The sequence below is a fragment of the Rhipicephalus sanguineus genome, unplaced genomic scaffold (genome assembly GCF_013339695.2).
Source record: "Rhipicephalus sanguineus isolate Rsan-2018 unplaced genomic scaffold, BIME_Rsan_1.4 Seq951, whole genome shotgun sequence".
NCBI lineage: Eukaryota > Metazoa > Arthropoda > Arachnida > Ixodida > Ixodidae > Rhipicephalus > Rhipicephalus sanguineus.
The window spans coordinates 42,218-60,001 of NW_023616358.1; the positions used below are offsets into that span (position 1 = coordinate 42,218).

Here is a 17,784-nt window from a genome sequence, read left to right on the forward strand (position 1 = left end):
TGCGCGCATGTGCCACATGTGTATATTCAAACCCGTGCGATCAATAAATCAGTTGGAAGTGAGCGCTGTACGTGGTTGATGTCTGAGTGTGTGGGTGTGTGGGTGTGTGAATGTGTCGTGTGGTTGCGCTCTAATTAAGTTTTGGAAATGATCTACCTACTAGCCCAACAACAAGTTCTTTTAGAGCTCATCTGACCTGTTCACTCGCTTTTGCATTCATGCAGGGCTCGGACCCCGTCACTCTCCAGCAGTGCCTGAGCCTGTTCGCCAAAGAAGAAGTGCTGGGCGGCGATGAGAAGCCTGTAAGTTTATGCTTGCACATTTAAGCTTGCATGCGTTATGACTTGCACACTTCATTTGACCCAACCAAAACTGCAGAGCTTTGGCCGTAATTGTAATTAAGGCTTTGTTCCAGTACTTGCTTACCGTAGACATCTAAGTGGACAGTTGAAGGGACTGTGGACATCCTTAGTCTCATTCAGAATGTCTGTCTCTGATTTAATAGTTCTGCTGATAGGAATGCGGCTTTCTTGGTTACAGCTTCTTAAAGAAACTGGAAGGCCTGCTTGCAGAAATTTAGATGTTGTTCATCGAACGTAACGTGCTGTTGTTTTAATTTAAACGAACTGGTGCTCAAAGCCATTAACATCTAATATGAGTATAGTGCTGGCTGAATACAGCATAGACCACTTATAACGTAAGTCGCGGGAGTCGCGAATATCCGCACTATAAGCGGTACCGCACTATAACCAAAACAACATTTTTGAAAGGTTGCACGTGTGCAAAACATGACCAACGGGTAGGCGCGCGATTACGACTATCGAGGCATGCGACTGGGACGTCAGTTTGCGTCTGCTTACATTTGGAAATGTTGAACGGTTAGCGTCCGCGGACCTGCGGTGCCGACATAACGAACGCGGAAAAAATGCGCCGTCACGGGAAGTCACCGCGGTAGCACACTGCGCGTGCACCATGTCGAAAACGGCGGCGACCAAAAACCACCACTCGAGTGTTTCACACGCACGCCCGCGTTTGATTAAAGATGTAAGTCACCCCTTGTAAATGCAACAACTGCAAAATGTTTCATTGACTCGGCACCAAACCGCAACTTCTGTAGTCCGCGGCCGCCGACATGGCAGCTAGCGCTCGTTAGGCTTAGCGTGCGCGTTGCAACTTGGCATGCCGCCGCGAGAAGCTTGCCCTAGGCAACACGGAGATCGGGCGTAGAAGAGATCGCACTCGCGAGCTAAACCGAGGGCATCACGCGTGAAACGAAGTTTCGGTTCGCGGTCGGGAGAACAGCCGCGGCAACTATCCTGAAAAAGTCTCTCAAGCTTCTAAGTCCGCCTGTTGGTAACAAAGGCGAAAGCTCAATCGCGTCTCAAAGCATTGTTATTTGCGGGGGAATCAAGGTTGCACGCGCGATATCTGCGCTCTACGACGAAGCAACTATTTTCCCGACGGAGACAAATAGCGGTAACGCGCTCTTGATGCGGCCGGGGCGCCCGTACGTAGCGGAGCGCGCATGTCAAGGGGGCAAAGGCTTCTCCGTCGGCCACGCAACCGCTCCCCCTCCTCACACCACGCACCCCCGCCGGGCTGCTGTCCCCCACCGCCATCCCCCTTTTCTTTTCTCCCCCCGCTCCTTTTCGTTCCTTCCGCGTCCGCTCCTCCTTCGTAACGCCGTCGCCGCTCTCTCTCCCGCCGGCACATCTCCGCTGAGAAGCACGCTCGCTCCCTCGCATCTCTGAGAACGTTCCGGCAGCCGCATTATAACCGGTCTTTCATCGCGGGGAACTGCACAATAAGCGGTATGCGTATACATGGAGTTCTATGGGAGGGTAAACGGGAGTCAGAAAAAAACGCATTATAGCCGGTACTGCACTGTAAGCGGTTACGTTATAAGTGGTCTGAGCTGTAGCTAGTTGGCCAACCTGTACAGTCGAGTCCACTTATAACAACACCGGTTTTAACAATATATCGGATATAACAATGGGCAGCCGCGTCACCGTCAGCTTTTCATTGTATTCTATGGCAAAATAAACCACTTATGACAATGCTGTCATGATGCAATATCGGTTATAACAATTAAATGTGGGCACTGGAACCAACCCTGAACGAAACAAAAATGCAAAAACGCTGTGACAATGCCACCCCAACCCCGCCTATTACGCAAAAGGGCATGAGAGCATACGCGCAGCGGCCAGGCGATAGCGCACTTGGCCTCGCATGCGGCGTGTGCGCGCCGAAGAGGCTCGCATGCCACCGCTGCTTTCGCCTGCCGTGGCGACGCGGAGGAGGATCGGATGGGCACCTCTACGGGCAGTGGGGCAGTCCATTCTGAGGGTGCGCCGCCTGTAGAAAAAGCACCGGGGCGCCTAAGCTGCAGCAGCAGCAGTGCTGTGTGCACTGTGCCGACCTCCCCTATTCTTCGCTAATTTGGCCACGTCTCCAGCTCCGCCGTTTGCACATGTTCCGAGTCTGGTGCTTACCAGCGTCGTTTTCCTTGCCTGTTGTCACTGTTCCTGTTCTGTGGTCACTGTCGCCTCGATCCTCCTGTCCCTGCACGTGTGGACATCGTTGCGCGTACAACGATGGCAGACCGTCCTCCAGAAAGCGACACCCCAGTGAAGAGGAAGCGAACGGCAATACCGTTGGAAGTTAAGCGTAGCATTGTGAGAGAGCACAACGCCGGCGAGAAAGTGAGCAGCTTGGTGCGCAAGTACGGCCTGCCGCAGCCAACACTATCCTGCATCATTCGCAATGCACTCAAGCAAGCTGAAAGTGACAGCCATGCCAGTGCTAGCGGTGCTAGCCACACAATGGATGACGTCCGGAAAAGGGTTAGGAACGGGGCCTGCAAAGACGTGGAAGATGCACTGTACCAGTGGTTGCTTAGCGCTCGCGCTATGAATTTGCCATTCAGTGGTTCTATTTTGGCGGAGAAGGCGAAGAGGTTCGCGTAGCTCCTTCGCAACACTGATTTCCAGCCTGGGGTGCTGGCTTCAGCGTTTTAAGGAGAGGCATGGCATTGTGTACAAGGCAGTCGTCCGAGAGGCAGTCTCGCTGGATGTAAGTGCTAGGCAGAAGTGGTTGGAGGAAGCACTGCCTTGCATCCGCGAAGCCTACACAGACCGAGACCTGTACAATGGTGACGAAACTAGGCTGTTTTTTCAGATGCTACCCTCAAAGACGCACGCGCTCAAAGGCGATGCCTGTAAGGGCGGCAAACAGAGCAAAGTGCGAGTGACAGTTTTTTTCTGTGCTAACATGGACGGCAGCGACAAGTGCGCCTTTGTGATAGGCAAGTCGAGGAATCCTTGCTGTTTTCGTGGTGCCGCGAGGATACCTGTTCGCTACCGCCGCAACAAGAAAGCGTGGATGACGCGCGAACTTTTCCGTGAGTGGCTGGTCGAGTTCGACGAGAGGATGCAGCGCGAAGGCAGGAAAGTGGCGCTGGTGCTCGACAACTGCACCGCCCATCATACCACCCAGAAGCTGTCAAACGTGGAGATTTTTTTCCTCCCTCCCAACACCACTGTGGGCTTGCAACCCATAAATGCAGGAGTGATTGCTTGCTTCAAGGCACTGTATCGGTGTCGTGTTTTGAGCAGGTTGGCGCTGAACCTGGATATCTCCATACGTGAACACCAACCTGCGCCGGACTTCAAGGTTTCGCTCCTGATGTCCGTGCAGTTCATTTTTGCGGCATGGGCAGAAGTCGGCTCCTCCACCATCACGAATTGCTTCTGTAAGGTGGGCTTTGCTGGGGATTCCAGTGAGGCGGAAATGGAAGGCCGCGAGGCTCCTGCCGACGCAGAAATGACTGAACTTTGGTCGTCGGTGAACGGTGGTGATGGAAACGCGTCGGGACTGAGGAGTTTTTGCACGCCAACGACGCAGTAGCAACAAATGAGAACCTCACCGATGAGGCGATCGTCGCTGCGGTCGCCGGTGCGGAAGACGACAGCAGTGACGACAAGGAGGAACCGGAACCCATGCAGGTTGTGTCGCATCAGGAAGTGTTGCAAATGATTGACTCACTGCGCGATTTTGTGTTTGCTAAAAACTTTCCGCTTGGCCATGCGCAGCAGTTGGACGCTTTGCAAAAGGATGTCAATAAGATGGCCAGTAAGCAGTCGAAGCTGACTGCTTACGGTTTTCTACCTGCTAAAAAGTGAAAAGTGTAAGCAACTTCCCCCTCATTAAGTGCTCTTGTTTATCATGTTCCCCTCATTAAATGCTCTTGTTTGTCACGTTTTCTTTGTTGTTTTCGGCATAACCCGCTTATAACAATAATCGGTTATAACAATGATGTTTTCATGGCACCTCAATATTGTTATAAGTGAACTCGACTGTAACGCAAGTTTTCATTTCACACCGCCGGCTTGCATTACCATCAGGGAGCTTTCATGCGAATGACTTGTGGATTAATAAAACTTTTTGGAAAGCTTGATTGAACAAAGAGGCTTGATGCTATCACCTTGAACCTTTGCAAATTTTGCTTTGTCCATGTCATGTCTTAAGTGCCGACATTTTTCCAGGGATGTGAGACGCAATGGAATGCATCTTTGGGCATTTTTAGTTTCATTACAGGACAAGAAAGACATAGCAAGATTCGGATTACATCCAGAGATTAGCTTAGGTGGTTTGATTTATAGCTGGTAGAAAAAAGGCTCTTAATAAGTGCCTTTTTGCCATTTATATGTACATATAAAAATACTGTTCATTAGAAAATGCTTGCTTACATGGTCCATGAAGCTTCAAGAACTAGATTTTTAAAGTGCAGAACACTTTAGGGGCCTGGGCTGTCGTATGCTGTCATAGCTTGGCATAACGCAGGCAAAACCACAAATAGAATAGCCATCTCTAGCATATTGCACACATGCTCGCGCCAAGAAGTCTTCTTCCTCTTGTTCTTCGAGCGCCTTGATGATAAGTGCGGAGCACTTTAGAGGCCCGGGCTGTCGTATGCTGCCGTCACTTGGCATAACACAGGCAAAATCACGTATAAAAATAGAAAAAAGAGGAAGCAAGCGAAAAATAGAAAGAGAGAGGATTAAATAGTAACAGAAAAAAATGGAAAAAGGAAGAGAAAACTGAGGAGAAACAAAGAAGGCTGCCCAGCTCTGCACTGCCTTAACTTTTTTTTTCTATCCATTTTCGTTTTACATTATGGAGTTGACTGCATGAATGCCTAATCCATACAAATATATCATTCCGACTGACTTGAAATTGAGAAGTGGCTGTGTATATCTTCATTTATTTCGCCGAATGCTTTGGAGTCTCGGTGTGGTGTGTGTATTCATTGTTTCTTTTTCTGTCTTATAAGGAAGGCTGTTTAGTCTAGCTTTTGTGCTGTCAGCAACCATGGAAGATGATTTATCTTATTGTCATTCCTTAGTAAAGAATGGGGTCTTATAAATTACGGCTTTCCGTCTCTTGAGGGTTTTCGCACGTCAGTGAGTCAGCTGCGTACATCCTTTTTCAAGGAATACCCGTCTCAAATTTGGCCAAGTGCAGCAGGCGTTTACCAATACCGCATTAATTCTACAGCTTTTATATTTACATTGGCAATGCCCTGCCTTGCGCCAGTCTATTCATATTCATGTCCTGCTCTATACATTATAAGCAGCTTGTAAATATATATATTTTTTTGTCCTCGTCCTTTTTTCCTGTAGCAGTGTAGTGCTATCATGTATATTGGATGCACGGAAAAATTGTGGAAGCAATACAAGAACTGGTGCAGTGTAGAGACATCGTCATGTGGTATCAGACAGGAAGGAAAAGTCAAAAGCCAAAGTATTAACAGAAAAGTCAATAAGTTCATATTGCAGTATGTCTAAAGACACCGTTAAAGTTAAGAAGAGCTGTTGTTGCCAGTGGAGATAAAAATGTGCAGTTAATACCATCAGTGATGAGCTAGACTAAGAGGGCTATCTTCAAGCAGCCAGCTGTCGTACAAATTTTGTAAATCTTGAAAGTGTAGTACTGGGGTCTGCCATACCACCTTGCTTCATGAGCATTGTAAACAAACTTTTACCTTTTTTCTGAAGTTGAAAAACATGACCAAAAAGTGATTTATAGTCAATGGAAACCTTTATAAAATGTGCTCTGTAGCTTTCTCGCAGTGCAATAATCACATAGTGTCCTTGATCTTCAGCACCTTTGGGGAGCATCTGGGGAGGGTCAGTGAATTCTTTTTCAAATTTGTTGACGATTAGTGGAGGTACTAGAAATTTAATTGCCTTACCTTGCTGTCAAGAGGGGACCTTCGCTGCCAGCACAAACACACTTCCTTTTGCCTCGACTTGTGTCCACAAGCCCCATGTGACGTTTACATCATGAACCAGCATTTTGTTCCAATAGAGTCTCTTTAACCTGACTCTTCACACGACGATTATTCTTATGTAGTCATGCTTTTTGGCAGGCTTATATTTAGACATTAAAAAAAAATTACTTGATCTCTGTCAAAAGCTTACACTTACAGTTTCAAAAACGGCATTCTTACCATGAGCAGAGCTTCTTGACGAACCCAAAAAGAGGCTCAAGAGGAAGACACATGGCGATTCCACTGCGAAATTGCTGAACCAGCTTGCCCCAGATTGCCATGTTGACTTGGATTTTGATGGCGTCTATTCGGGCTTATTTAAACTTCTCTCGCTGAAAATGAGTTCGAGTAATGTTGCATTCTAAAGAAAGAAGTTGAAGACTAAACGTGGCAAGTATTGAGATTTTTTCCACGACGACTTATATAGAAGAGGATACTTAGAAGTCTGTTATGTCATGCTAGAGACATTGGTATTTCAGTGCAAAATTAGAACGAATTGAAGCTTTTGTTTTTCGTTTTCTTACTTCTTGCCATGAAATCAAGAACCGAAGAGTGACAGAATGTCTGAGTGAACTTATGTCAATGTTGTTGCTTTAGTGCTAACATAGTGGGACTTTGTGGTAATGTTTATATCATTGTTTGTCACAGTGCTTTATGAACTCGATAGTGCAATGCCTGGTACACACTCGACCCCTGCTCGAGTATTGCCTGAAGGACGGCTACGTCTCCGAGATCAACACCAGCACCTCTTCCATGAAGGGGGCACTTCTTGAAGGTGTGTGGGCGAGTCGCAATGACAATGTTGACCGAAGATCTGGCATGTTCCGTTGAAGTTAAGCCATTCCCTTACACCCTCAAGTTATTTCATCTTGCAAACTTTCATCATGCGAGGGACTCTAGTTTTGCATTGATTGTGTGTTGACAGCTAGCAACAATCATCATTTTCTAGCCGACGAAAAAGAAAAATACGTACCCATGTTTTCTCGAATCATCTGAGACAGAATTCAAGATTTGTGCCACAACAGAGGAACACAGATGCCTTTTGTTATTCCTGCATTTGTTACTTGAGTCCTTGTTCTGATTCGATTTGGTTACAAAAAAGCCTGAGAAAAAGTGCATGGTTTGGGTGTTTCTTGAAATTTGGGTGCAGCATCAAATTTTAAGAACAGTCTGGTGTTATAAGACAGTGGAGAATTGCGATACTAGCACATAAGCATCAAGACTGGAGCTTTCAAATCTCGGATTGTTGTAGAGTCTCTTGAGGTTTTCTTTTAACACCAGTGTGCAGTGGTTTATTTCTTTTTTTTAATGCGTATCGCCATAAGTTTGCAAACTGAGACAGTTTGTGCTTTGTCGGGCTTTCAATGAACCACGTACAATTGCATACAAATCACTGTGGGACACGTGAACACCTGACTGTGCTCTGTGTAGTGCCAGTGCAGCTGTGCATCAAAGGAAGATCTGTACCAGCGCAGTGAAGCCTGGATATGTGGCATTGCGTCGTTTGTTTTCGCATGTGGACGGAAATGCTCATTGGAGTCTATGATGGAGTGTGATGAAACCACCATCTGTTTGCATGCTACACACTAAACTGCAGCTGGCTTGCTGCAGCAACGATACAGATGGAAAATATCATCTCGCTGCTCCAGACGCAGGCTTGGTGGGTCGAAATGAATTAGCTCGCAACACGAAGCCATGCCTCTGAGCGTCGCTGCACCTGTGTAGGTTTGCTTCAGTGCATGGCATTGGTACTGGCACTTCACCGAGCACAGCCCTTGAAATATTTTGTGGGCAGTTGTACCTGCAGCGCTTGTTCAGTCTTCATAAGCCGTTATTTCATTATTTGTATGCTGATTTTCATGATATACATTAGCAAAGCAGCTTATTCATGTGTCTAAGAGATGTCCTGCATGTTTTAACTATTCTTGAATACCTCGCTTTCTTAACAGCTCTTTCCAGGCAAAAGCAAAAACGCAGTATAGACTGCAGTACACAATTGCACCACAAAAGTTTGCTTGCTTGTTGGAAGTTATATCAAACAGATTGCTATGACACCTAGGGATAGACTTAATGACCTCTGAAATATTTTCAAGATAGGTCTTGTAGCCAGAATGTGACAAACATGGCTATATTGTAATGCGTTATTGTACATAATTATGACATGTTTCTTCCTGATATCAGCATGCAGCAAATATATGTGCATAATGAATGTCCAAAATAAATAAATGTACTTTGGGGTTGCATGTGACCCTATTATAAGGTTCACTTGTTTATGGATGTATCTTGCACTTGGACAAAAGTCAATACTTCTTCAGATTTCACTGATTCAAGTGTTTTTACATTTCTCTCAGCCTTCGCAACACTGATGAAGTCAATTTGGAGGAGCAGCAATGGTGAATATGCGATCAGCCCACAGGCGTTTCGCAGCCAAATACAGAAGTTTGCACCACGCTTTATGGGCTACAGGTAAGAGTCTTTACTTTCATCATTCTTGACCTCCATTGCCTGTGCACTTTCTTGCAACAGCTGAAACTATAGACGCTAAATTGAATCGTTGTGCCAGTAACTCTAACCTCACGCTGCTGATTGTTGCAAATCCATGATGCATTTCTTGAGAACTACATGTGTGCAGTAAAAAAAGAATGTGTTAAACACGGGTTGCTGCATACAGGGATGCAACAGCTGCGCCAATTGCACCAATTTGATACAATTCCTTATTCTTGCGCCAAGCTGCGCCAAAACCGTGAAATTTGTTAAATTTTACGCCACGCTGTGCCAAAATGCCCGACCAGCTTAAAATTTTCTCAGTTGGGCAAATTTGAGCTAGAAATGAAGGCGGCGTTGGTCATCTACAGTGTGGGCATCGTCATCCAATACAGACGCGCAGACCCTAACCCTAACACCTTTGGGGAAAAAAAAAATAAAACTTTCCGCAAGGACGAAGCAATGAATGCGATAGCAACAAATTGTAATGGCATACGAAGTGAGGCTGGCAGCAAACTGTTTTGTATCCGATCTCGCGTAACTCTACAAAATGTTTGTGTAAGACAATACGGCTGTTCCAGGGAAAGATGCTTTTGCTGCACAGTGTCTTCGCATTGAGAGCGCAGTACGTAGCAGAATATACGAGCTGCCCGCTGATGGCTGCCGAGATAGCGCGCGCGCCAGCGATCGCAACCGCGCCCTTAGAATCAAAGTTCAAAGTTGGTGCTCGAGCGACAGCTCCCCCCCCCCCCTGCCCCCCTCTTACGTCTTTTCATGCTCGTTCAAGACGGGCGGGGAGTTTCCTCTATGCTTCGGTAGCAGGCTTCCTGAGCGGAGTGGTGTTATCGCATGCGCCCTCCGAGCAACGGAGATGGGCTGGCTCGTTTGATATCTGCTTCAGCCACGTTCGTCGCCTGCACTCGCGCGCTTTTACCCGCGGTAGAACATACTATGCACAGGGGTATGTTATCAATTTGGACTTTATACGGGAGATGACGGCAAAAACTTGTCGAGAGTGTCCATATAGTTGCTATCGCAATAGAAAAGGACAGTAGTTCTCAAATTTCCTGATGCTTGTTTTATTGCGTGCAGAACGCTTTTTAAGCCACTTTTGCCGCAGTACAACGGTGTCCTACGGAAAAGCATACTGAGATTTAGAAGGGGCTATTAGTGCTAGCTGTCAGGGACACAGCACATTTTGTTCCTTAATTACTCATTCGTGTATGCGTCGTGTAATTACAAGTACTAGCATGATCGCTGACGTCTAAAAAATTATTGGCAATCATTTGGAGCTGTTGTGTATGGCGTTTCTGCGGCCTTGAGGAACAATAGACAAAAGCGTATGGCGTATGCCAGTTTTCTTTCTTTGCTACCCCCACTTGCTCCTGCTTTACGAATCGCCCAAATTTCCAGGTTGCCAGGTTCGCAGGTCCACTATAGCATTTCCAATACCTGTCGAATTATTTGACCGGTCCTGCAAATGCTAATGTGGACTTAGTCATTGTTCGCACTGTGGGGTGGCTCAACACACTGCTTTTATTGAAATAGCAGTGTTCATGTGCACTGTGCACGAATTAGCTGATGTTGGGTGGCTTTTACATATTTTTGTTTTCTTTTCTAAAAGTAAGCCTTCTTTGTTATACATCTCCAAATATGGGATTTCGGGTTAAGAAATTCAGTTTTTTTTTTTTCGTAACCTGCTCCAAATTTGGATTTTTGTGCTCCAAAAGCAACATTTTGCTGCTCCAAAAATTGCTCCAAATCCTATTTTGGCTGCTGCACCCCTGTGCATAGTATTCTGCACAAATCCACCTGCTTGGTTTGAAGCTATTGCACTGTCGAGCTAGAGGCTGACACTCACTGCTAGATTTGCAAAGGCAGCATTGGCAGATGAAAATTGTAATGCATAGAGATGGAATGTTTAACAGTTTAGCATTACATGTAAAGATTGGATAAATGTTTGTTACTGTATTTGCTGCTGGCTCATTAGGAGTTAAACTGTCCATATTAAAGGGGTACTGACACGAATATCTTCTGTTGTCATTTTTTTGCATCAAATGAAAGGTCAAGCCCTCAAGAGCCTAGAAAAGGTGGTGCTAAGTGCGAGTGCGCCCTGAAAGCGTAATTACAGTATGTTTTCAAAAGCTAGTTTCGGTCCCTACTGTACCCTGACGTCACAACACGGTATGAGCTTCTCGTCACGTGCTCGCACAATATATAGTGACGTTTCAATGGCCGCTCCACACCATGGCTCCGTTGGTCACCGTTGGTGACTATGGTTGGTGACGCACAAGCGGCCATTTTGGAAGTTTTGATGACGCACAAGTGGCCATCTTGGAAGTTTTGGTACCTAACGTCATCACAACTAGCCAGACTGCTGCGTGAAGTCACCAGAATTTTTACTGTAGCCTGACGTCAAGCTAGTGTCGATGTCAGTTGGTGCGCCGTGGAAAAATTTACTTTAATATCAAATTAAAATATCTTATCAACATTTGCTGAGCTTCACATTTGCTCAGAGCCGTCTCTGCATACAGGAGATTTGTATGGCAGAGTAAACTCGCCTTCGAAAAAAGGTGCCAGTACCCCTTTAAGAGAACTCTCTAAGGGCTTGGTTTGTGTACGCCAGAGCAACTGAGCACACATACTCACACAATACAAAAGAAAAGTGCTACTCTCAACTAGTGACAGTAATGCTGGTCCCCTGTCAGTGAAATACTGTTTTCATGCATATACTGGTACGTAATTTGTCATTTTTTCTTGTATGTCCACTTGAAAGGCACAGAACAGAGTAAGAAGACAGTGCTAACTAGCAGCAATAGAAATCGAACACTTGTGCAGTGTCTAGACTGGAATGGATGACGTGCCAACTTCCAAATGTACAGAAAGTCAGCGTCAGTCTTAACTATCTGCATTCCTTGCTCTTGTATATTAGAGGCAATGTGTAGTACTGCTATTGGAAGTGACATCGTGTATTGTGCTGATTTAATCTTAATGAAAGCTTCCAAGTGGTTATTGATTTGCTACAATGCGCCACATGTCCCAAATATTTGTGCAAGGCATTCAATGGAAGCCATCACTACATTGTTGCATGGGAGATGCTCATAGCATCCCTCCATCCATATAAATGGAAGGCGTACACTAAAGCCAGTTTACAGCACTTAAGATCACACCTAATGCTTCCCTCTGAGTGGCCCTTTGGGATTGTTACGATACGATTGTTACGATGTTTGCAAGCTGTAACATTGGCTTGCTTTGAGTATAGACACACTTTAGTTCTAAGCTCACCCTTGTTCTAGTTTTGGCAGTATGCATGAAATCTTTGCTTGCTGTTTTGTTTGCAGTCAACAAGACTCTCAGGAGTTCCTCCACTACCTACTGCAAGGTCCTCAGGAGGACATCAGCCGAATCACCACGAGGTCAAGGCATCTCACCACCGAGATAGACGACAATCTCAGGTTGGTAGAAGGCTTCAATACCATTTCATTTCATTTATTGTCATGTTGTTTCTGTGGGAGCCAGTGTCATTCTGCATTTAACGCACTGCAGTATGAGGGCACCTTAAGGGGGTACGCGGCTTTCGTATAGCGAAAAATGGCAAAAAAATCGTTTTTCTGAAAATCAAATTTTCAGTTTCTGGAACCCTTTTTCTATCTGATTCCAAAATATCTACACTGAAAACCACCCAGAAGTGCTTCGAAAAATTTGTTTTGCCCCCCGAGGTGGCGAAAATTATTGTGGAAATCGCAAAAAAAAACAGCGATTTTCAAAAAACTGTGGCTCCGTGATGGCGCGACCACGAACCAACTTCTTGGGCTTGTCGGAAAGGGCATTTCTCCGTGTTCAAATTCCCCGCTTCAGGGGGCTCCTCCATTCAGAAAGAAGCGCACAAAAAGCAAACACTTGAGAGTCGTTCCGAGGCCTGCGATTGGCCGCGTCCGCCATGTTGCCCCAGCTCGCCTCGTCATTGGTCCGATGCTCGGTCCGGGAGATCGTCGTCTGCCGATTGCGCGTCGCAAGTTCACGGCTGTCGAGAATCGCGCTACTTCGTGACACGTTCGCAATGGTTCTGTGTTCACGGCTCGACGATCACTTAGAATATAATTACGCTTTAGTTTGGAGCTGCAAGAGGAAGTTCGATCTGATTACGATGGTGCGCCGCGCTCCTAGCGAACATCGCAAACCCGCGTCTCGGACCGAATCTCTAGTGTTGACTTCAGCGTCGGATTCGCGGTTAGATGTTTTGATTTCTGCTTATCAGCACTTCTGACATCGTGACGAAGGCAATCGCGGGACAACTCTTTGTACTCACGACCACGCATTACGCACTTCGAAGCAACGGGCACCACGGCCTGCGCACCTACTGCTCGGAGTCGTCACTAGGCCTAACGCCGCTCACGGCGCCGTTTAGCGAGACTAACCTCGAACCTTACGGGCAAGAACAACGCGCTAGCGTACCCGCGGCTATGTGCGTCTTCGCAAGCGAAGAAGCACATCGCTTGCCGGCACTTCGGAGCCGCGGATGGGCATTTTACGCATCGGCAGTGAACTCCACAGCCAAGCTCGTCAGACCCCACGGCCACGAACTGCTTGGAGCAGCGGTAGCAATTTCGCGTGTTGGCACCCGAAAATGCGAGACGAAGTATGGGCCTAGTGCGCTGCAGTTTTGACTGAACAAGTGGCGCCGCCCGCGGCGCGGCACGTTTCTAGTCAGTCGCGGCTGAGAGCGGGTGCGTACGGGCGGAACTATAGCAACTCGAAAGGACGAAGCTGAATCGCGGTCAAACAGGTGTGTAACTATGTATTGTGGTGTGTATCGCTGTCGCAACAGCTACAGAAACACTGTCGTTAAGCTGCCAGAAATAAAATTATATGGATTTATATGGACGGCTCACGAGAACGAGCGATGGCAGCGTCGGATAAGGGCGGTGCGATGTGCGAGATAAACAGACGCTCTTAATTTTTTAATGCTTTCCTTGCTATTACTGCGCATATTTGCTCGTTGTGGTCATAAAGACTGCCTTCTTTTAGCCCCGATAGAGGTCTTAGGCAGCTCGTGAAGCACCGAAACCGCATATGCAGTGCCCACTTCTTGCGCAATGATGAGAGAAGCTCGAAAGCCCTGCATTCTGCCTGTGTGTTCCGACACGTTTTCCTGCGTGCTATGGGAAAGGTGATAGCGTGACCCTGTGACGAAGCGTTAAACATCCTCGTATCTAGAAGGGGACGCGGCGATGGCCAGAACCACGCGCATGACAGGTCTGTGCAGGATGTGTGCTCGCACTTGTTGACAAACATATACAAGGCGGCGACGAGCTTACATACACCATCTTCAGCGTCCACCCTTGCATCTGCACCTTGCTCCCACAATGTGCAATTGGGTCTATAGACAGCCGGGAAAATGTGCAGAAATCATTGAAAAGTCCGAAGGGAACGAGCCAGCGTAAAAAAAAAAAAAGTGAGAGGAACGAACGTTTCTTCTCTTGCTTAGCCCAAACACCAACTAACACACGCAGACTGATTAATAGCGAGAAGCCCTGCTGAATAGCGAGAATGGATGGAAAAGTCAAAGGTCGCTCTTCGCGTAATGGATGAGGGAAGAAAAAGCACGTGCCGAGCGTTGGCGATGTTGCTGGATGGAGGCGCATCTTCGTCGCAATGCCTTTAATTTAATGTAAATATTGGAAGACCTTGATAAAACTTTGATGACCTGAAGGCGGACGTCCTAGTCGACGCTCTTCACACACTTGCAACTGACTTCGAAGGGCCCCTTTGCTGACACAGTTTGCTCCCTGACGCCGCAAACATGGTTAGCGGCGTAAAGATGACTGCCGTGAAGAAGACTGCTTTTATTTTAAATAACTTTCTACGTATTCAGTTCCGCGGAATCGACACAATCACACGCGCTGCTCGTTCCGCAATGCCATTGCTCTGCTCCCACAGAGCGGCGTTCGCAGCATGCCGCGACGGGATCACGCGCGCGGCCGCTACTCGCGGCGCTGACTGTCCTAGCGCCGCAGCGCCACCATACCAGCTGTCGAGGCCTATACTGCGCGCAGATTTTTCGTCATCGCAGCTTCGCATTCGCTTATCGCCACCGAACGCCGCCACCAAGCCTATCACGCGCCAGCTCCACAGACCCCGTGGCCGAGCACTTCGCGGGCAGAGTGCTGTCAATAAGCACTAGCGATGTAATTTAGACGTGCTTGGAGCCGTGCTTGGTATCGCCGCAGGTGTGTTCTGAAACAATGAAAGCCTCGTAGACTAGCGTTGCCGCGGTCGGCCGAATGATAATACGTTTCATATGCGAGAGTGCAAAAGAACGTGTATCAAGCAGGGGGGCGAATTTTTATCTGCCCGACTCGCGCCATTGAATAAACTGCTCAAAAATCCCTGTGCCACTAATGTCTTGGCCATAACTGTTCGTTATTTGGAACGAAGGCATCGGCTATCATGGTGTGAGCCATTTTCTGTCATAACAAACTTTCTCTATTTATAAAAATTATTCAATGATTAATTGTAATCAATAAGCAATACTTAATTATGCTAATGACAGCATAAATACAAGAAATATGTGTAATTATTTCAGTATATGGCCTTATTAGATAGCATTATCTTCTTTTCTGTCATGTCTATCACACCACACCTTCATACAGAGAACTTGGTTTGAAATCCAGACTGGTTTTTGATTTCGTTTTTTTTCTTTTAATCCTTGAAGTCTTGTTGACAGGATGACATTATTCTTTACCTTGCTTAGGGCCTAGTTTTTTTTGTATGTGATAATTAGTGCGTGAGAAGTTCTGATGCAATACATGAAGCTGATGGGGATGTTATTTGTAAAAAAACTAAAAGGAATAGACAATTTTTAATAATGTCATCCTGTGTAGTGTTCTTTTGAGTAAAGATCAAAACCACTTGGACCTTCCTGGCATGTTTTGTTACAATGCTAGGCTTTTCACCAGTAGAGTATGTCATCAGATTATGTAACATAGTGTAATTTGAAAACTACTCGAGATATCGCAATGAAACTTGATATATAGCTATTCGAGACACTCTTCAGTGCGCCTGCCAAATTTCATTACTGTAGGCATAGGTCGGCAAAAAATGTGGAGCTCACTCAGACTCACTCACGAAACATATCTTACCCTCAGGGCTCACTCGGACTCAGACTCGCCAAACTTTTCCTCATCCGGACTAACTCGGACTCAGACTCACTATAATTTTTCTCAACCGGACTCACTCGGACTCAGACTCACCAAAATTTTATTCACTCGAACTCACTCAGACTCACGGCTCGATCTGAGTCTGAGTGAGTCTGAGTGAGTCGACTCATGAGTCCGTTAGCATTTAATTATACTTTTTCTACGATAATGTCAATGCTCTTTAACGCGAATATCTCGCATAATCGGTGCGCTACTTAGCACCTTTTGATCTCGTACCTTCAAATACGAGTTATCTGAGTTTGCAGTTGAATAATTAAGGACCTTTTTATTGAAAGTCATGACTCGCAGGAGATATTTTTATCAGTAACTTCCCGTGAAAAAGTTTGGGGGGGGGAGGTCAAGGCACCTCCCCCCCTCTCCCTCCTCAACTCACGCCTCTGATCAATAAATATTGAGCTGACGTATGAACGGTAGCGCGTTGAAGTATGCGGGAGTATATACGGGAGTATAAACGTGAGCTGACATAGGGCTGATAGTAATGCTAAAGTTGAGTAGATAGGACCATAGGTCGGCAAAAAATGTGGAGCTCACTCAGACTCACTCATGCAATATATTTTGCCCTTAGGGCTCACTCGGACTCAGACTCACCAAAATTTTCCTCAATCGGAATTACTCGGACTCAGACTCACCAAAATTTTTCCCTACCGAACTCACTTGGACTCAGACTCACAAAAACTTTACTCACCCGGACTCACTCCGACTCAGACTCACGTCTCGATATGAGTCTGAGTGAGTCGACTCATGAGTGAGTTTGCCGACCTATGACTGTAGGTCAACAAACAAAAAAGTTTTTTTCGATCGCCACCTCCCCCCTTAAAGGCAGAGGATAAGCGCATAAAAAAAGAGAGGACAAATACAATGACAAGCAACAAGAACTAAACCAAACAATTTATTGACACGGTAACATATATAAACATACATAAAACACAAAGCATAAACACATGCAAACATGCGTGAAACACATGCACAACATCAGCTGCAAATATGAGTGCAACGAATGGCCTAGCTTGCAACATGGCCTGGAAAAATTTGGACCAAACTGTCCTGCCATACGCTCCAATGTTTTAGCGAGTTTAACTGCAAAAGCTGTGTGGAATTTCTAATGAAGGCACCTTGTGAGACATAACTAGTAATTAGGAGTGTGCGAATATTCGAAATTTCGAATATTTTTCGAATAGTGTTTGCTATTCGATTCGATTCGCACTCGAATTTTACTATTCGGACTATTCGAACTTCCGAAAAACAAATACAGTCAACGTCAGATTGAAAGTGACCCCTTCAGATTTTCTATATGCTTCACCTCATTACACTTTCGTATTGCGGCAAAGCTGCCTTTCAAGCTCCATTACGGTCGAACTTTGCCAAGACACAGTCAATGTCCGATTGGAAGTGGTCCCTAGATTTTCAATATTCTTCACCTCATCACACCCCGGTATTGCGGCAAAGCTGCATTTCAAGCTCCGTTACGGTCGAACTTTGCCAAGGCACAGTCAACGTCCGATTGGAAGCGGTCCCTAGATTTTCAATATGCTTCACCTCATCACACCACCGTATTGCGGCAACGCTGCCTTTGAAGCTCCACTACGGTCACAAATGTATCAACTCAAGAAAACGCTGGTTCCAACATGCAGATGAAAGATGTTGCAGAGTTGGGGGCTCAATTAATGCTGTTTTGGGCCTGAAATTTGGGCAGGAAGTCCGAAAAATTGGATGCCAAAGCTTCTTAGCATCCAAAATCTCAGATGTTCT

General features: G+C 46.2%; 1 protein-coding gene across 1 annotated transcript in view; it reads left to right on the forward strand.

The window, feature by feature from the left end:
• LOC119378736 (ubiquitin carboxyl-terminal hydrolase 2-like) overlaps positions 1–12,270 on the forward strand; it is a gene marked incomplete at its 3' end in the record, with an annotated part of 29,016 nt that extends 16,746 nt beyond the window's left edge. The window contains exons 6-9 of the mRNA XM_037647771.2: positions 225–302; positions 6,980–7,106; positions 8,683–8,797; positions 12,157–12,270. Coding sequence (XP_037503699.1) covers positions 225–302; positions 6,980–7,106; positions 8,683–8,797; positions 12,157–12,270 — 434 coding nt within the window. The remainder of the gene's footprint in view (positions 1–224; positions 303–6,979; positions 7,107–8,682; positions 8,798–12,156) is intronic.
• Between the last annotated feature and the right edge of the window lie 5,514 nt (positions 12,271–17,784).